Source organism: Rosa chinensis, chromosome 1 (genome assembly GCF_002994745.2).
Source record: "Rosa chinensis cultivar Old Blush chromosome 1, RchiOBHm-V2, whole genome shotgun sequence".
Classification (NCBI taxonomy): domain Eukaryota; kingdom Viridiplantae; phylum Streptophyta; class Magnoliopsida; order Rosales; family Rosaceae; genus Rosa; species Rosa chinensis.
In genome coordinates, this window is record NC_037088.1 from 29,807,913 (window position 1) to 29,829,362 (window position 21,450).

The window sequence follows — 21,450 nt, forward strand, 5'->3', positions numbered from 1 at the left end:
CTGCAAGCTGATCTTGAGGTTCTACAGGTTGTGGTTGATCAGATAAGGGTTCAGGGTTAGCTTGATCATCTGCAAAATGCATTTCTTGATCAACAAGTTGGTCTTGTGCATTTTGAGTTTCTGGAACACTAATGGCTACTTGTGTATCATACTATAGGCAATATACTTTCAGTATGCTCATTTTCCACAATTTCTTCAAATTCGGAAGATAAATCTTCAAGACTTGTATTGTGAATTTTCTCATCCAAGAATTTTACTTGATGTGTTTCAAAAATTCTTGGTGAGTGTTGAGCTGCATAAACTTTATAGCCTTTAGATTTTTCAAGATAACCTATAAAATAGCACTTACAATTTTAGGATCAAGCTTGTTAATGTTTGGATTGTAAATTCTAGCTTCTGCGGGGCATCCCCACACATGACAATGGTGGAGACTAGGCTTTCTGCCACACCATAACTCAAAAGCAGTTTTCTCTATAGCTTTACTAGGTGTTCTATTGCAAACATAGTTTGCAGTCCTTAAAGCCTCACCCCATAAAAACCTAGGTAGGCCTGTTGTGCAGAACATCCTCCTGACCATATTCAAAAGTGTCCTATTCTTTCTCTCAGCCACACCATTTTGCTGAGGATTATATGGTGTGGTATATTGAGCCTTAATGCCTTGTTCTTGTAGAAACAAGGCAAAAGGACCCTTTTGTTGTCCACTCTCTGTGTATTTTTCATAAATTCACCACCTCTATCTGACCTAACATTTTTGATTTTCTTTTCTAGTTGTTTTTCTACTTCAGCCTTAAATATCTGAAAAGCTTGAGATTTTTCTAAAAGTAGATAAACATAACAATATCTAGAAAAGTCATCGATGAAGGTTATGAAATACACATTTCCACATATTGTTTGAGTTCTAAATGGACCACAAATGTCAATATGTATGAGCTCTAAAAGTACTTGGCTTTGGTATGCAGTCTTTTTCCTTAAGTTAGTTATCTTTCCCTTAAAACATGCAACACAATCTTGTAAATCAGAAAAGTCAAGTTCATTCAAGATATTGTTTTTAACCAAAATTTTCAATCTCTCTTTTGATATATGGCCAGGTCTTCTATGCCACAAATATGCAGACTTTTCATTGCATTTAGTTCTTTTAACACCAGTTAAAGTGTTACTCGATGTGTTATTATTTTCAACAAGAGAAATTTCTTGTTGACTGTGTGAACAATTTAACTGCAGGTAATCATTCAATATAACACCAGAACCAATTTGAACTGAATCTTTAGAAATAATAATTCCATTATTGTCAATATGAAGTCTACATCCAGATTTAACCAAAAGAGAAACTGAAACTAAATTCCTTCTCATGGAAGGTACATAATAAACATTATCCAAAACTAACAACTTTCCTAAACCAAGATCTAATTTTAAGGTTCCAATAGCTTTGACTGCCACTCTCATGCCATTGCCTACACACAGGTTCACTTCATCACTTCTTGGGACTCTCTTCCTTATGAATCCCTGCAGAGAATTAGTAATATGTAAGGGGGTTCCTGAATCAATCCACCAAGTTTTTGATTCAACATTAACTAAATTAATTTCTAAAGAAAACAGTGAGTTAGAAAAATTACCCTTTTTGATCAACCAATTCTTAAAGCATGTGCAGTCTTTCTTCATGTGCCTTACTTTCTTACAGAAATAGCACTTGAACCTAAATGGTTTGTTGGCTTTGGCTGCTCCCTAGGTAGATCCTTTGTAGATGGTTTTGGTAGGCTTGAGCTTAGACTAGTTCTTGTATTTCTTCTTAGCCTTCTCAACAAGGTTCACTGAGGTGCTCGGCTCTTTTTCCTTCCTAATCATGTCCTCCTCATCTACAGAAATGGCAATTAGCTCTTTGAGGCTCCATTTTTCCTTCTGAGCATTGTAGCTGGTCCTTAGTTGGCTAAAACTATTAGGCAAGGAATGCAGTGCAGTGTGCACTACATAATCATCAGTGACCCCCATGTTGAGGTCCCTTAGCTGAGCATTAATCTCAATAAGCTTCATGATATGCTCTCTCACTTTTCCTGTTCCAGTGTACTTAAGGTCGTTAAATTCCAATAGCTTTATCAGAACCATACCCCTCAATTCCAACAGGAAACTTGACAATTTTATCAATCGTTTCTGAATCATAGAAACCTTGGAGAAAATCTAAGTTTACATGAGCATGATCAGTGACACCATCAATCAAAGCCCCATTCCAGCAATCTATCTGTCTCAAGTTTATGGACTTGACATCACTAATTCTCCAAATCAAACCAGCCCTCAGAAGCTGCTCAGCTCCTAACATCAAACCCCTCCATTTGCTTGAACATTGAGCAGGGCTTTACAATAGAATCCCCTCCGAGATATTTATGTTGAAAAACACAACTCCATAGACCACCCTCATTTTGTTGCAACCTTCAACGAACCTTGGCAATAATGGTTGGTAAATTTGTCTAGTGCTTAAGAACTGTACATTTCAAACTTGAATTTTTTTATTTTTTTTGGCAAAGGGGAACTGTACATTTCAAACTTGAATTTGATCGGTCTACATTTCCAACTTTGCATATCTACTGGAAACTCTTGATGATTATCTTTCCCCTTAAAAGCCTTGTCAATCTGGTGCAATGTTATGTTAGAACGCATTCAGAGTATTTGAGAGCAACTTTTCGCCCACCAAGGGGTTGTCTCCCTTTGTATAAAAGTTTTCAAATATGATCATCAATAGAATTGATGAGGTTGAAACTAGCAATAAAGCTTTACTGTTCCTAAATACAAACAAATTTGGCCTCCGAAACATACATATTCCAAAGGTCTGCAGAACTGAATATAAACAGTTGAGAAGTTCACAAACATGCATTTATCACACACTTTGTCACAATACATAATGGCTTACGTACAGTTGTGCCAAGCTTTCTCATTATTTAGTGCTTCAAATATTGTAAGCATCTAGCAGTTCGGGGTTCCTGCGGAAATGGGTACCAGAACCAATTACATGCAGATTCACTTTCAAAGAGCTGGTTTTTCACTTGAGGCAATATCATACGAAGCTTAAAGTTGAAAACTAAGAGACTTCATGATGAAAATAAGCGAGAGCAAGTAAATCAATCCTGCTTCTCTAGAAGTCGAGGAACTGGATGAGCAAATCATCCAAATACAACCATTCGAAATGCCTTAATGCATCAAATTAAGAATTTAAGAGAGGCCACTGGACTTTCATGAAAGAGAAGCCACCAAACAAACATCAATAAGCAACTTGTATGCATTCATGGTTGTTCCATGATTGTGGAAGCCACAGCATCTGTTCATGCATTTTTCCTGGAACTTTTATCCATAGTTCTACATTCAGATCAGTTGCCACTACATGTTTCTAACTATTCATTCTAATCCGAACTCATACGAAGTGCCAAACATTCGTCATAACAGTTTGAACTTTGAACAAAATAAAGAGAATAGCCGTCATTTAATGGTCAAAACTTTTTTTTTTCCCCCTCTTGAACAAGGGCAAACTTTCATTTATAGAACAGAGGAAGTACAACAGATGCCCAGAAATGAGCAACTAAGTTTACAACAGACGCCCAGAACTGGGCAACAGACAACAACATAGGAAATATATAAGTAGTTAGCACAAGAAGAAGAGCAATTACTTCCCTGTAACATCGATCTTCTCCAAGAACCGACCAATTCAGATAGCAACCAAACCAAATAATGACCAAAAAAAAAAATCACACCAAATATATAACTACATGACAGCACAATCAGCACAACATTGGATCAGTCAAGAAATTAAACCAGTTCCTGTTGCAATGATAACTCAAATTTCATGCAACACAAATCGGAGAAAAGCGCAGCATTTTCTCGAGCTGCAGCTACTCAAATTTGGTCTTCGGGTTACAAACACTGCGAAAAACACCATAAAACCTCCTGTTCTTCTATGCTTGCTGTTATCTTGAAAACTATATATATTGTTAAATAGTAACTGACACTTAAACTACCATTTGGAGGTATTTGAACTAATCTTTTGAAGTGGGCTCAACTCCCAAAGGCTTTATCTTCACAGATATTAGACACTGCTCATGTCCACTCGGCTTCTATGGAGCTGGAAGGCGGGGGTGATCCAGCTCCCACAACTGCATTGGATGCCTGACCAGTTGAAGTAACCCAGACGAGCTTCACAATGTGCACAGGACAACTTGCCCTCCATTGCACCTTCTTCCACTGGGTGATAGAGAACAACCAAAACAGTGTACATTATTTCCTAGGCTAAATCACGCAGAACAGAAAATCACAAATAAAAAAATACAGAAAAAGTTCTGCTTTATTAATTTTCAAAATATAGAGAAAAAAGATGCACCAGAAATGCCGTAAAATTTGTCAAGAATAATTGACAATTTGGCTGCAACTATATACATTAATCTCAAGCGACAAAAGAACTGAGGAATCGCTTTCAAGAGGCTAGGTAGTTCAGTTAAAACTCAAGAAAACAGTACTCATCAAAATTATAGACCAGCAAAGAAGTCTAGAAATCATTTCAAAAAAAAAAAAGAGTCTAGAAATAAGGCCTAATTACCTGCTGTCATCCATTTTAGAGGCTCAACAAATATGGATGAACATTCAGAATCCTCAAAGTTGTTATAATTGCTACTTTTCCGCTTGCGCCATTCAAAAGATGTCTCACCCTGACCTGGAATGTGGTCCACAACATTATCCTGTACTGCAACAAGTCTTCGGCATTTTTTGCAGCGAAATGCAGATGTCCCATTTTTTCCTCCGATTGGAGATGATTCCACTTGAGAGGTAACTTCACTGGGCAAACCAGGATCAGCACCAAATTTAGAGCTGTCTATTTTATCTCCGCGATAATAAGATTCACCTGAAAGGGGCAAAAATTCTTCAATCGAAAGGGAAATTTACACTAGCCACTGATATTCGAGACTTCCATCAAAATGGTTGAAGAGTAAGTAAGCAGAACTAAATATGTCTTGTGAGCAAAACAAAATTTGACATGGTAAACATAAAGGAACAGTCGCATGTAATTACCATTCTTTCCAAAATTGTTACTGCTGTTATGGGAGGTATTTCTTTTGGCCTTTCACCACCACACCCCACTATTCAATTACCAAGGTAGAGGAGCAGCCAAATATAATAACGATAAAATTCAAGTTACAGTAGATCACAGTTAGGATATGTAGATATTTCTCAAGTTAGTTTGCCTAAAGACTCAGATTCTTTTATTGCAAAGGCTGATTCAAATTTATCAGGTACTTGTATGGGTTATGTCACTTTAAGCTATAGGTTAAGAAAGTAACTGGTATAGAAACTTGTTTATGGTACTTTTATACCATATCCTTTGACTGTTTTCACTTCCTTTTGGAACCTTAAAGTATCCCCAACTAGCCCCCAAAACACAGTTTCATCGTCAGAAATATAGAACGCAGCCTCCAAACATGTTTCCCCCTCCCCCAAAAATTGCGCTGCAGAACGGCCGTACCAGAGTGTCGAAAAATTGTATTAAGATAAAATGGAACAAAGATTATAAGCAATAGCTGCCTCGATTTCTTTAAACTGGTATATACAATACCAGCTGGTACCAGAATCTAAAATTGACTGAGAACCCTGTAGTTCATTCTAGAGCCCAAACGTAACAAATAAATATGCATGGTAGATATGTCTTGAATATACAGGAAAACAAAAAAATAATAATTATATCGCTTTATGGAAGGAGGTGGGGGGAAGGGGGGCAGAGAGAAATTCAACTTCTCTTGGGACTTCCTCATGATCCTGGATTGTTCATTCCTTGCTCAAGCTAAACAATTCCAACCATCCCACTTCTCAAAATGACATTTATTAAGCAATAATCAACCAACAAGCTGAACCAACATCCCCAGTGGGAAGAAAGGTAATTAGTTTTGAAATGAAAGTATCCCACACCTCCAGTATTTATCAGCTGAAAAGTCTCACCTGCTTCTCTTTAACTTATTTTCTCCAACCTAGATGGGACAAGACATATATTTGGATAGATTACACCTCTGATGCTCAAAAAACACCTCATGGGTCTTGTATAGTTTCAATTGGTCAAACTACTTGTGTTGAATTTTGAGGGGAAAAAAAGTACTTGGATTGAAACACTGATTACTGCTAGCCTTACTTCCAAGGATACACAACCTGTTAGGTAGGCCAGTGCTCCTCAATACCTACGTAATAAGGATTTTTAAATAAGAATATCACAATACTCAAGACCATGATACATTTATCAATTGATAGCATATGCATTAGAGCCTACTCTATGTGTCCATGGAACATTTCGCTCACATAATGTTGGAAAACTAGAATTATGTAGACATAAATGCATAACATATAAATCAATATCCTTGATTGAGGCAGACCAACCAGAAAAAAGGCGAAACAGAAGAAAAGTAGAGTACCCAATATTTTGAGGCGAAAAGACTTATATATAGGGCTGGCTTGATCAACCTTGAAGCCCATATCTTCGTACATTTTTAGCTGAAAAATAATAAAAGAGAAGATAAATGGAAAATTCATGATAGGTTATATACAGTGAAATCAGCATGCAGTAGTATAATCCTGGTAAATAATGTGCTATAGAAGAGCCTTGCATCACCTGATTTAGAAAACCATCATTGGGGCAAACAAACTCACAGCTCTGTCGCAGGGATCCTAGTGCATCTGCAGGCATGCATAAGTAAGAGAAAGAACCAAAAAAAAAAACAGTTAAATGGTGAAGCAACAAAGGATTGCCCAATCTCCTATCCTTTCAGTTGACTTGAATTACTCATATATATTATTCATTTTATTTTACTTGGGACATTATACAAGCTACTCAAAAGCTCTTGTTTTTCTAGACCTTATAAAATTTATTCCAAAGAAATAAGAAAGGCAAATACTTGAGCAACTGAGCATGTATAGTCCAGTTTCTGCTCTTCATTTTGTAATCCCAATGGCTTAAAAGCTTTTCTATCTTCAACTGTTTAAAGTTTATATACTAAGCATGCCAAAAACTACTATTTACCCAAGTCATAGAAACAGTTATGTTGGATTTCCAAAATATAACAGCTATGATGATGATAAAGATATATAGACTGACAACACTTTAAACAAGCAATGATCTGCTCATACCTTCTTGCGATAACTGTTCTGTTCTCATAAGATATGCTGTAATGATAGCTGCACTGCAACAAACACATGCAAACAAGGGTGTAAACCCTTTTAAGCTAGACAATTCAGAAAACTGAAAAAGCTATTTGTATCTTATGACTTACATGATGATGCTGTGATTAAAGAAAAACAAGCAAACATACAAACCAGAAAACGTTCATAGTTCTGCCACTTTCTAATAGAATTTGAAAAACGAGTCAATTATTTATGCAGAATATAATATAAGATTCTACTTTAGTTTACGAGCCTCTTCTGTACGTCAAATTGTTTCACTTTCTTGGTCCATGCATCAAACCGTTAACCTGGTTTATCAGACCATTATCAAGCAACAAAAAAATGTTCTCAACACCATCATTTTCTACACTGATGGATTTGAGAAGTTCCCTTCAATTTATGGTGCTATGCTCACAAGGATCAATCTTAACTCTACCCTACGATTCCTTTTCAACTGAACCACTGTGCAAATTTCCCCTATTTTGATTCACAATCCATTCTGAAACTGAAGTCCTAGTTTCATCTATTTATTACAGTTGTCATACACTAGTATCGTCTAGCTTTAGTCTAGAACTCCTCCAATGAAAAATCTTTACTTCTTTGCTCCCATCCCAATAGCAACATGGCATTGAAAGATAAATGGGAACTACATAACAAGTTGTTCCAATTGAGCTGAAACACGGTATTCCGAAAATGGGAACTTAACTCATTTTGCAACGAAAATCAAACAAAGACTTCAATACGAAAAAGAAAGAGAGAATTGAGATATCAGTATGTACCTTCTAGACACACCAGCAAAGCAATGCACCAAAACAGAGCCCTCTTTTCTACTCTTATCAATAAAATCCAAACACACCTCCAAATAATCCAGCAAATTCTCACTCTCCATATCCCTAACAGGAACCCCCATTCTCACCAGCTTCAAATCCTTCCCCGCATATTCCAACAAGTACAGCAGCTTACCCCCGGAGCCATCATCCTCGGAGGCGGAGGCGCCCCCGCCGCCGGCGTAGACCTTGGTTATCTCCTTGGTGGGGATGGTGAGACCCTTCTTGTATTCGGAGAAGAAGGAAATCGAGGCGGAGCTGAGGACGGAGAGAATATGAGTGACGGTGGCGCTGCCGTTCTGGAGTACGTCGACTGCGTCGGTGATGTTGCCGATGAAGAGATTCTCGCGAACGAGGTGCGGCATGATCGCCGGTGAACTGTTTTAACTGATCGAAAAAGTAAAGCTCGCTCTGGGTGGTGCTGTTCAACTTTCTTAGGAGGGGCTTTATTATCTCTCTCTCTCACACAAAATATATTCCTTGGTATATGTGGGGGTGCTACTAGCCTAGTACCTTGCCACGTGTAGTGTTTATAACATGAAAAGACGATTTTGTGCAAATATCAAGTTATAATTAGAGAAAATATACTGGAGGTTGTGAGGGAGGGAGGGTGATTAGGGTTTAAATGTGGCTTCTATGCTTAGAACTTTATTTGGATCAAGTCAAATGGAAATTTGCTTACTAACTGTCAAAGAGTACTCGGAAGAAAGATCATTTTTGACGGTTCTTACCTATATGTCATACTGTTGTTGAAGCTCAAATTGATCTTAATCAATATTGTGTAAGATCAATTGTTATTTGGAATGTACGTTTTATCTTTGGCTACAACTATAGGTTCATATCTCAAATCTCTTTATCGCAGTGGCTAATTAATAATTTTTAGTACTAGAACCTCCCAATGGAATGAAATTGTGTGATGTATTTTCTTTTTACCTGCAGAATATTTGAAAATGGAGAAATACGTGTTTGATGCCTCTTTTAAGTTCTCATTATGTTCCTATTTAACTTAATAACTTATCTTTAATGTTGCTAATAAATGGATTGAATCCCAAGTTAAAATAAGGATTAAACTAACTTTACATTCAGTCTCTTATGTTTTAATTTCATCAACAACACCCTTATGTTTACCAATTTAATCAATCTAATCTACTTTGTCAGTTTTCACTATTAACTGCTGACGTGGCTCAAATATAATCCACATTTTTTATGAAGTGGGCATTGATTTGCACCTCACCAAACCAAGCACATTTATGGTGCCGCACTCCCTTTAGGGTCAGTAGCTAAGCAAAACTTAACACGCGTCCGAGAGATAAGCATGGCATGTTTAGTAAATAAGTTCATAAGATGGAAGCGCAAGGGAGAAGGAGAAAGAGACAATATGTAATAGGCAATAGCAAGGAAAAATAATGTCTTAATATATAATGATTCCTCTTTTGAATTCAATCAAGGATCTCATAATGTTAATTAAGTCAATATATTAAAATTGCTAATTTTATATCAACAAGATTGCAATAATTTAGGATACAATTAATATATTGATTTTTATTGTTTATTGTGTAGAATATATTAAATAAGGGTATGTTAGGAATGGAAAATTTAGGTGTTGAGTCAGTAAGATAGAAAAGGAAACAAATCTAACGTGGCAGCTGAGTGCCTGAGTCATAGGACCGCGATTAATAAAAAATTCATCCGGACTACATCCAATATGGGGTGTGAATTTTGGACTTAAATCAAAGGGTGCGTCTATTGCCACCCTACCATTTCTTAGTTCACCCTACAAACATTTAAATTATTGAAAGACTATATTACCCAAGTGCAAACTAAGTACATTAATTTTCTAAAATCCAAATTTGTAAGGAAAAATAAAAAAATAACCAATGAATTAAATAGAAAGATTACTTAATTTCTCATTAGATAACATTAATCTTCATCTTCTCCACCCAAATTTCCATTTATTACTATTTTTTGTTTTGTTTTTGTTACCTCTTCATCATGAATTCGTTATTTAATTCACAAAATCATTAGTGTTAACTACGTACAAAATCTTTGCAATACCTTTGTGAATACCGAAAGTAAAAATTTAAAACACGAAAGAAAAATCTTAATATCTTCTTCATCGCTCATAGAGTCATAGTTGTTAACTAACTAATCTTTTGACATAGATGAACATTGAAGCAGAAAGGAAAAATTAAAAAAAAGGAAGTAAATTAGATTATGATTTTGTTAGGAACTTTAATATATTATAATTTTTTATTGGTATAAATTAACTGCAAGATTTTCATTAAAAAAAATCTCTTTTAATTGGATATGTCATATAAGGATATTATTGGAAATAGAAATGGGTTACATAAGTAAATTTAATAATTGAAATTAAAATGTATGGTGTAATGATCAAGTAGGGTGAACAAAGAAAATGGTAGGGTGTCAATAGCCGCACCCTAAATCAAATTAAATCTAAATTAAAAACCTTTCAATGAAAATTGGTCATATTAAAATATTATATGACACAATTTAATACAAACAAAACTAGAGTAAACTAAAACTGAATTATGTTTGAAAGGAATAAGAAACTAAAATCTGAATAACATAAAAAATAAATTACACAGACCAGAACTTCATCAGCACACCTAGCTCATTCCATTATTCTCCTGTTCATGTGCACAGTACTTGCAACTAACACTGTTGTAGGAGTGAGTTTTCGTCATCGCTACTCATGATCAGTATGGCATTCATCTTGGCTAAATTTAAAAACACATAAAATGTGTATACATTTCTGACAGTTAATAAGTAAAACCACTAAACCAGATGCTTCTAGCATCTTTCTACTTTTTGTTCATCCAGAGTTCAATTTTTCCAATTGGTAAAATCGAGCTAAACGTTGATCGCAAAGTAGAATCTCACTCCCATTAGCTGCAGCTGCATTATCCATTCTCTCAAAGATCAACAAATTATAGGCCCGGTCTTTAATCATCGACTTCAACTTTGATATATGTCATCTGAAGACATTATTGGCATAGTGAGATAGGCCCGGTCTTTCACCATCGACTTCAACTTACAAAGCAGTCTCATAGAGTTGGCTGTAACACCCTGAAAACACGAAAATCTAAAAACAAACAAAATGCAGACATGTGTACAAAATAATAATTTTATTAATTTAAGTGCGGGTTACAATCTTTGGTAATCCTCTGATTCTATCTCCGACGATAAATTTCACTCAAGGGCTTAACGCTTGATCTTGAGTGGTACGATGATCACGAAAGTCGACACGTGACGAATGTTTTGACTTGAGGTTGGTGAGGAACCGACTATTTGGCAGCTTGAGGGTTCTTCACATGAGCTTGGAGGCTTCTGAAATTTTGAGAGTATTTCTTCTCTTTTTGGCTGAAGTTCTTCTCTTGATTTGAGATGGGGTATTTATAGTGTCGGTGTCTCTCTCAATTTGGATTGCCTTGATGACACGTAATTAATTGTATTTTTCTTAATAACATAATCAAATCAATCAGCCTTAATTAATTGATTTAATCACGACCATTAAGGAATTAGCCAATCAATTTGATGGCTGATTTTAATTGTATTTCATTAATAACATAATCAAATCAATCAGCCTTAATTAACTGATTTAATCACGACCATTAAGGAATTAGCCAATCAATTTGATGGCTGATTTTAATTGTATTTCATTAATAGTATAATCAAATCAATCTGCCTTAATTAACTGATTTAATTACGATCATTAAGGAATTAGCCAATCAATTTGATGGTTGATTTTAATTGTATTTCATTAATAGCATAATCGAATCAATCATCTTTAATTAACTGATTTAATCACGACTATTAAGGAATTAGCTAATTAATTTGATGACTGATTTTCATCTTGATTATCAATTTAAATAAATTGACATCTAATCAGCAGACGAAATTTAATACTTGATTTGACTCAGAATCAATTGATTAATTTGATTTATCCACTTTAATATTAGCTGATTAAGTCGGAACAAATTTATTTATTGCCGTCAGGCTTTTTGTATGCCGCCACGTGTCATTCCTTGAGTCCACTTGGTTTGCTTACTCATAAGCCACTTGCACATTTTGTGGGACCCACATACCGACTAAATTTGTTCGGTCATAATTTCAAGTGTTGACCGAATTATTTAATAAATTTTATTTTCATTAAATTTTTGGTGTCTACAAATGCCCCACTTCAAGGTGTGCCGTAAACATGTTGTCATATGTTAGAGGTGTGACTTGAAGTTTGAATTTGACTTCATTTTTTTTTTATAACTTTTTTTTTTATATACGAAAAGACTATAAATTAAGATGAAAGCCTCTTTGGCATCCCGAGTTTACAACGTCAAACATTAAGGCTCTTGAAGCCTCCAAAGGGACTCTATTTGTCCACACATTTCCACTAGTACAGTTGTGGCCTAGATTAGCTAAGCATCAGCTACAAAATTTGCTTCCCAGAAGATATGTCGAAAGGAGATTGAGTTGAATCTTGTAGCAATGTCTTGGATATCTTGAACAAATTTTTTTTTTTTTTTAGAACTCCAAAGTTGTAGAGATTCCCTTGGAATCTTGATTTAAAATTGTAGAGAGTCTCCCGAAATCTTGATTTAATTTAGAGATTCTCTTGCAATCAGGATTAATTTTGCAAATATGACAAGGACTCCAAATAAGCAGGTGACAAAGCTCATAATATCAGAGTATTTTTGTTAATATTTATGAAATAAATCCTTGATTTTTCCAAATAAAATATTTGTTCACAAATTTCAGCAATCAATATATTGGTGTCATATATAACAGAAAATTTAGAATTCCTGCCATATTTTCCTAGTCTCAACTAGGAAATTCCTTACGTGAATAACTCTTGCCTTTCAATATAAATAGAGGCCCTCCTCCAACCCATCCTTCAACATTCAGTATTGGGCTGGCAAGACTTGATTGACTATAGCTCTCAATTTGCAGCCCAGTCGTGCCGTGTGCTTGGCGTTGCAATGTGATTTGTTGTGTACTCAATTCTTTATTATCAGTCAAGGTGGTCACTTATTCTCTCTTTCACTATCTTCTGACAGGAGCTTGATTTCTTTAATTTGAGAATTTCACGTGTCGTTGGTGCAATAAGGGAGACTGAGGTATGTCTCTCTCTCTCTCTCTATCTTCTTTTTCTTCATACTCTGCCCTGATCTTCATTGAATATGTCTTGACCTTCTGACATGATATGGACCCATAGCATGGTTCTTTTTCTTCGGCTTGCTTCCCTTTGAGAAATCATTTTGCTTTCCCATATTAGATCTGATGAATGCACTTGCAGACCCATAGCATGATTTTTTTATCACACAAAAGCATGATTCATCCATGTCCTTCTAATCATTCTTGTCTCATGACGTGACTTTTTTTTTTTTTTTTTATTTTATTTTTACCGATACAGCTTTGGGACTCATCCATGATTGCATATTTGCATGTGCCTTGACGATAATGCCCTTTTTTTTTTTATAATAAAACAATACTACTTTTATAATCACATTGAGGAAAACAAACTCCAAGCACCCAAGAATCTGAGGCCCCACTTTGCAACTCATTATTGATCTATCAGAATAGATGAACGTAGTTGCTATTAGGCCTGACATTTAAACCCTAATCCGCAAACCAGCAAACTCGCACTATACCCGCACGCTAAAAATCTGCACAACCCGCCCGTTTATTAATTCAGGCTAAAAAAAGTCCGCACGCAAAAAACCAGCAAATTAATGGGTTTTGCGGGCTAAACCCGTTGGAACCCATTAACTTAAAATCCTTTCCAAAAACCCATTTCCCATTACCCATACGGGTTCCACATTTTTTTTTCAACCAGGGCATTTTTATAATTTTTCTTATTCTACATGAGGATCCGACAGTTGGATCTTCGTATAATTGTGAAAAAACGATTCAAAAGGAGATCTGTGAGAATTCGACTGTTGGATCGTCGTATAATTTTGTGAGGATGATTCTAAAGGCGATCTGGGACGATCCAACCGTTGGATCTTCGTATAATTGTGCAAAGATGATTCAAAAAGCGATCCGTGAGGATCTGACCGTTGGATCGTCATATAATTTTGTGAGGATGATTCTAAGGGTGATCCGGGACGATCCAACCGTTGGATTGTCGTATAATTTTTAGAGGATGAACCTAAGGGCGATCCCTTAGGATTTGACCGTTGGATCGTGGTATTATTTTGAGAGGATGAATCTAAGGGCGATCCGTGAGGATCTGACCGTTAGATTATCGTATAATTTGAGAGGATGAACCTAAGGGCGATCCGTGAGGATTTGACCGTTGGATCGTCGTATAATTTTGAGAGGATGAACCTAAGGGCAATCCGTGAGGATCTGACCGTTGGATCATCGTATAAATCTGTAAAGATGATCATCTAGGTGATCTGTGAGGATCTGACTGTTGGATCGTGTATAATTTTGAGAGGATGAAACTAAGGCGATCTGTGAGGATCTGACCGTTGGATCATCGCATAAATTGGTAAAGATGATCCTCTAGGTGATCCGACCGTTAGATCATCGTATAAATCGGTAAAGATGATCCTCTAGGTGATCTGTGAGGGTCCGACTGTTGGATCGTCGTATAATTGTGATTTGTGAATCATTTTTGTCAAAAAAGGAAAGGAAAAACAAATCTAAAAAGATAGAAAATAAAAATTTCAAAATAGAAAACCAAAAAAGTTCATATAGAAAAATGGCAAATGAGGGGTTATATACATAAGTCTTAATTGGTTTTAGTTGCTTTGATAAAAAGTTTTTTTTTTGTTTTTTTTTTTTTTAAATTTGTTTATGGGTCTTAACGGTTTTAACAAGTTCCAACGGAAAACCCGCAAACCCGTCGGGTTTGGCCCGCGAAACCCGTTAAGCTAGGGTTCTTATCGGGTTGGCCCGTTAAGAACCCAACCCGTTAAGAACCCGCACCGTACCCACACTATACCCGCACGTTGCCAGGCCAAGTTGCTATGAAGGCAACAAAGAATTATTTTTATATTAGGTATTTCATGGATTTTGCACATGATAACAGTATGAGGACCATCACAAAACCTCTAGCAGAGGAGCCGACTGCTGTTGGTAACTCTTTTTGTTGTAGATCCATTTCGGAACCACATATCTACTAGGTTATGTAGTGGAGAGGATTGTATGCACCGACAGACACTGTCGGTTATTATCTTTAAAAAAATAACAGTCACTCATTTAATCCACTCCTTTATATATTTTAATATCAAAAAAATTACATCCATTCATATTGCAAGTATCCATGCACTGACGGTGCATGAAATACACTCTCGGTTATGTAGTTACAATGTTGAATCCATAGTCTGACCCCGGCACATTTTTTTTTTTTTTTCGAGTTCGAAGCATGATTCTCTTTTTCTTAATCATTCATTCTGTCACATGCCCCACACTCTTCTTTCTCATGATGCCGCAGCCACCTTTTTTTTTTTCCACATCATGCATGCGTTTTGAAAGTTGTTTAATATATATATATATATATATATATATATTTTTTTTTTTTCCCCTTTCTTTCAGGGCTTTGGTGATAGGCTTGCTGCTACTAGTGTGTTGCTTCTCGAGGGAACTTGAGGCTTACTCTTTACCCATGAAAGGAACATCCAATGCAAAGAATGACTCACAGAAAATTGACCCTACAGGTACAATTCTTAACTCTTGTGTATTTTCATTGCATTTTAAGCCCTTTTTTTTTAACTGATGATACATGCACAGGTCCACTCACCAAGGTGCATCCTCCCAAGTCTTTGAACACCATAGCCTTTTCAGAGGCCTCTCTTGGTGGAGCTGCTATTATAGATGCTAGTCAAAGACTTCGTGATATTCGTCAACAAGCTGCTACCGCAGTTGTGAACAAATTGAAGATATGATAATGAAGCACTCCTCAAAGACCATTCTTTCCAGCAAGGGGGAACTTGACAAGCTGATAGCTGAGCTTAGTCATTATGGGATTGATCCTTCATCTGTAAGGGGAAAAGTTGAGGGATTGTTGACTAGTGCTGACCAATACAACTTGGCACGGCTTTCTTGTTCATGCAAGGCTACTCCAGGCACACGTAATCAACGTCTGGCTGACATAGAGTCAGAAATTGCGAGGTCACTTCAATTCGTCAAGCTGACTCTGATCATCGCCAATCTGCATTCAAGTCTTTGGAGAAATTAAAGGAGGAGCAACGAAAATTGGAGCAAACAGTGACTTTACTAGACGAGAGACTTTTACTACAAGAGAAGAAGCTTGTCGACCTAGAAAAGAGAAGACTCAAATCCAAGAGACCCCGAGGTGAACACTGCAGAGCTTGAGATGACAAATCATTGCGAGATATTTTTGAGAGCCACCGCAATAGCTTCAGGGTTTGACTTGGGTGTGAAGAGTTGTTCTCCCTTTGTAGTCTATGATGATTTTTCACTTTCCTTTATTACTTGTAATAAGTCAAACTTTGACAGTCATAACTTATTATGGAAATAAAGTACATTCTATTTATTACTTTATGAATGGTAACAAACCTTTTATTTTATTTGATTTGACTGAACTTGAGATTGTTATTCCCAAGCTACCTACGTATCCTTCTAATGAAGGAATAAGTCATCACGTAGTTCAAGTGTTTATGGATGAAGTGAAATTTTGTTTTGTTTTGTTTTGTTTTTTTTTTTTGTGTGCCATGTGCAGTTTAGCTCGTGCTGGCTAGGAGCGTCTTCTTACTTTCTTCAAGCATAGTACCTTTTCAAGAACTTTCCATATATGGGGCCAATTCTCAGGCCATCTTCAGCCACAATTTTGTAGGCTCCATTGGTGTAGACTTCGCTGACGACATAAGGTCCATCCCACTTTGACTTGAACTTAGGACCAATCTTGTGTGTCATGATGATAGGTTTGCGCACAGCAAGAACTAGGTCGCCAACTTGAAAGGATCAGGGTTGAACCTTTATTGAAAGCTCGTGACATTCGAGCTTGATAGCATTCCAAGTGCTGCTATGCATCAAGTCTCTTTTCATCTAAGGCTTCCAACTCTTGAATGCGTAACTTGCCATTCTCTTCATCAGTCAGTCCTTCTTGCAAAGCAATCCTCAGATATCGAATTTGTTTCTCTAAGGGTAAGACCGCTTCAACACCATATACAAGGGAGTAAGGTGTAGCTTTCGTGGGAGTTCTATATGTCGTCCTGTAGGCCCAGAGCGCCTCGCCATTCTTTCATGCCAATCCCTTTTTGTTTTGCTGACAGGCTTTCGTCAAATATTACACAATGTCTTGTTGAATGCTTTAGCCAAACCATTAGCTGGGGCGTTGTACATAGAAGAAAAGTGTAGCTTGAAGTGATATTTCTCACAAAGTTTCTCCTTGACACTATTGGAAAAGTATTGGCATTGTCTGTGATGATGCAACGCTAACACCATATCGTTGGATGATATTCCTTTGATGAAGTCAACAACATTTTCTTTCTTTATTTCCTTAAGCGGCACACCTCTGCCCACTTTGAAAGGAATCCGTAGCTGCTAGAATGTATGAGTGATCGGTGGAGAATTTGGAGTTATGGGCCCCACAGCATCGAGTCCCACACATCGAAGGGGTAGGAAGCAATCGTTGGATGCAATGGCTCTGGTGGTTGATGGATGAAGTTTGCGTGAAACTGACAGGCTTGACACATTTGTGCATACTCCATGCATCTTTCACCATGGTGGGTCAATAGTAACCATCATCTTCACTTGAAAGTGGAGCTTAGGACCTGACTGGTGAGCTCTGCATACTCTTGATGAGCTTCCTCCATAGCCTTAGCAACTTCCTCTTTCCCCAGACATCTAAGAAGCAATCCATCGAATGATCGTCGATAAAGAGTCTCCTTGTAGTCGAAGAAGCGTGATACTCTTCGTCTTATGTCCGAGCGTTGCTTTGGGTCATCAGAAAGCTTATTTCGCTTGAGGTAATCAATCAATGGGTACTCCAGTCATCAACATCGATCACGTAAACAGAGACAACATTGGAATCTTCATGCCAAAGTCAGAGATTGCCGGTACGACCACAGTTGGCAGATTGGAAGGTGTATGATTTCATCCTCTGATAATGCCAAAGCTGCTACTAAGTTGGCCAAAGCGTCTGCCGTTTGATTTTCTTTTCTTGGCACATGCGTCAGTGTGACAGCATCAAACCCTTTAAGAGTTGTGTGGCAAGCTGAAATAAGGAACTAATCCTCTTTCTTCACTTCATAGATAGTTACCAAAAAATGAAAAAGAAAAGAACAATACGTAGGGAGTACAAAGGGATTTGTTTATTGTAAAGAGGTTGCAAAAAGGGGTCCCATATTATCAATAGGGACACATATCTGTGCCTTTATTTTCTGTAAGGGACAAATATGGACTTGTGTGCCTATTGATCAACTATAGAGACAAATATGGATTTGTCCCAAATATGTGTGCCATTTGGGCATATTTCTAGTAGTGTAAGTAGTTAACTCTAGCTGAATTTGTGTACAAACTATGTGTTAAATTTAATGTGAAGCATGCCATGAATTTCTACTTTATTAATTAGTTTAATTATTCATCATTATGCATCTACAATTTATCACTAAGGTTAGTAAGTGATGATAATTTCATGGAAGTATGCTAGGCTTGACAAACTTAGTAAACTAAAGCATGTTCAAATGTAGAAATGGTAATCTTATGATAATAAAAAAAAAAGGTTGCTTTGGGTACCTTACATTGGGCTTATCATGTGAGTGTGGGTTAGGTTTCTGATAATCAAGGAATTGGTAGAAACTAAAGGTTTGTAGGAGAGTTATTTTTGATAAGATTTGGTTACTTAGGTTTGGCATAAAATAGGTTAGGTGTGATGCCTTACAATCCCTTTCATCTCATTTGATCAAATCTTTTCCACTTTCTTAGTTTATCAACTTTATTTGAACTTTAGTTAAATCAATTGAAAGCAATTCACTACTTTACCTTGTTAGTATCACCCTTAGTAGTCTTGGCCACCAAATGTCTAGGCTATTGAACACTTAGATAATGGTACACTTGCATGTGTTTTCTAGGTTTCTTTTGCGGTAATCTAGTTAGGATAGAGCTTCCCCAATCCTTGGTTACGATGCTCTACACTTTCCCTTGGAGCTTCCCCAATCTCTTGGGTGCTTGGGCATGGATTCTATGATCGAACTCGAAGAGAAAGACTTGGGCATGAATTGTTTTCCTGATTGGAGGTAAGGAATGGAATTAGGAGTGATGATGATGGACATGGTTAGCTATGGCGGAGGTGAAGAAGAGTAGAGGTGCTTTTGGTTGCGGGAGAAGAAGCCATGGAGAAGAAGAGAGGGATTGATATGAAAAAGGATAAAATTAGAATGAAAATTTTGACAAATATATTAAAACGACCTGATTTAACATTATTTTTAAAATATTGAGGACTATTTTAACATGGAGAAGTTTTGGTGATTTTTTTTCGAGTTAAAGAGTTCATATGATATATATGACCCTGAATCATGGGTAACAAATAGTACAAGAAAGACAACTTTATTTAGACAATGGTAGCGCCTAGAGTAGTCTATGCTAACAAAAATAACTTGCCTCGCAGACAATCTATTATGTCTGACCCTAGACACCGAGCATGCCATTGTGGTATGCTAAAGCCAAATAATTCTACAAGCACTTCTAGAGAAGCTCCTATTAGCATAGACTCGAGACATATCGATCGAACTGATTGTACTTGTCACCTAACTAGACTAAGACACTAAATCAGGACAAAATCCATCAGAAACCTAATGGAGATTTATTGGAAATACAAAAAGTAATATATAGACATAAAAGAAACAACCCAACACGGCTCGAAGATGATTACCAGCCCAAGGCCAAGCCCAACAAGGCTGACCCGACCCAACTCATCCTACCATCAGCAACACGATCTCAACACCGCTCCACGACCATCGTCGCCACCATTCCAGAGCTGCTAGCTTGCTCCCGCCGACGCCACCACCCAAGCCAACGCACTTGTGTACCCTTACGACCTAATCCCGACTAGAAACAAATTGCACAATGTACCAAGCCACTCCTTAGAATGCCACCATTACCTCGAGAATTGCCGTCATCACTCCATGAACCTGTGCCTCCATTGCCCATGCCGCCAGTGAGAATGAATTCCATTGACCAACCGCTACTGAACCCCCCCTCGACTAGCAATCCCATCGAACCACAAACAGGGCCTAGAAACACTACCACCGGTCAGGCAGCCGTGACACAATTAGCTTGGCCAGAGGTCGACGCCAATGCGGGCTACCGCTAGACAAGCTCTGCTTGACACGCTGGAGAGCTGCTAGACTAGCCAATGAAAGTTATATGAGAAGTTTGGGTGATTAATTTAACATTAGGTGCTTGGAAATTTTTATCATTTATCCTATGTAATATTCATTACATATAAGTACATTTTGAATGTTTTTTTAGCCATAAGGCCACCCACTATTTTTTTCCTGCATAAGGCCACTAAATTAATAAAGGTGTTGAATTTTGGATATAAAAACCAATATATTTACATAAATATCACTAGAGTAAAAAGTCAACAACCATTCTCTCTCCCCTTTTTGGTGAGGTCTCCGGCGGGTCTCCGATCGACCTTCGTCCAACTTTGGCGGGTCTCTGGCTGACCCCCGGCCAATTTCGGTAGGTTTCCGGTCGACCTCCTGCCAACTCCAGCGGGTCTCCGATCAACTTCGGCGAGGTCTCCGGCGACCACAAAAGCTGTTGTCACTAGTAACAAAAAATACTATGGTGAGATTTCCGGCGATCTCCGGTAAGGTGACTAAGGTCACAAAAACTACTGTCACAAACACTAAAAGCTACTATCACTAGCAACAAAAACTAATATGGTGAGATTTTCAGCGACCTCTGGTGAGGTCATAAAAGCTACTGTCACAAGCACTAAAAGCTACTCTCACCAGTAACAAAAGCTACTGACTCAGGCAAGGTCTCGGGCAAAATTTCCAACAAGGTTTTTGATAAAGTTACAAAATCTATTGTCACCACTAAAAGCTACTCTCACCGGCAACAAAAACTACTTTCACTAATAACATAAAGTAACTCTCACTAGCAACAAAAGCTGTAGTCACCAAAAGCTACTCTCACCAGCATCGAAAGCTACTCTCACTAGCAACAAAAACTACTGTCACAACAAAATCTACTCTCATCAGCATCAAAAGCTACTCTCACCAACAAAATCTACTGTCACCAACACCAAAAAACTACTGTCACCATCAACTAAAACTTACTCTTATCAATGCCAAAAGTTAATCTAACCAACCCCAAAAACTATTCTGACAAACAACAAAAGCTACTCTTAGCAACACTAAAAACTACTACCAAGCAGAATAAAAGCTACTCACAGAACTAAAAAGTTATTTACAGACTGAAAAAGTTATTCCCAATTATCAAAGCTACT

The 21,450-nt window shown here is 37.2% G+C and overlaps 1 protein-coding gene across 2 annotated transcripts; it reads right to left on the reverse strand.

The window, feature by feature from the left end:
• Positions 1–3,719: 3,719 nt before the first annotated feature.
• LOC112193097 (dual specificity protein phosphatase 12) lies at positions 3,720–8,459 on the reverse strand. Of its 2 annotated transcripts, XM_024333129.2 has the most exons (6): positions 7,953–8,459; positions 7,141–7,193; positions 6,626–6,690; positions 6,429–6,507; positions 4,574–4,876; positions 3,720–4,221 (listed from the first exon to the last, which is right to left on the reverse strand). In XM_024333129.2, exons 1-6 carry the CDS (start codon positions 8,363–8,365, stop codon positions 4,067–4,069), a joined length of 1,068 nt encoding a protein of 355 aa, XP_024188897.1. In that variant the 5' UTR covers positions 8,366–8,459; the 3' UTR covers positions 3,720–4,066. The 2 variants fall into 2 exon arrangements, with proteins under 2 accessions (XP_024188897.1, XP_040368741.1); XM_040512807.1 differs by lacking the exon at positions 7,141–7,193 and having other exon boundaries at positions 6,626–6,698.
• Positions 8,460–21,450: the final 12,991 nt, after the last annotated feature.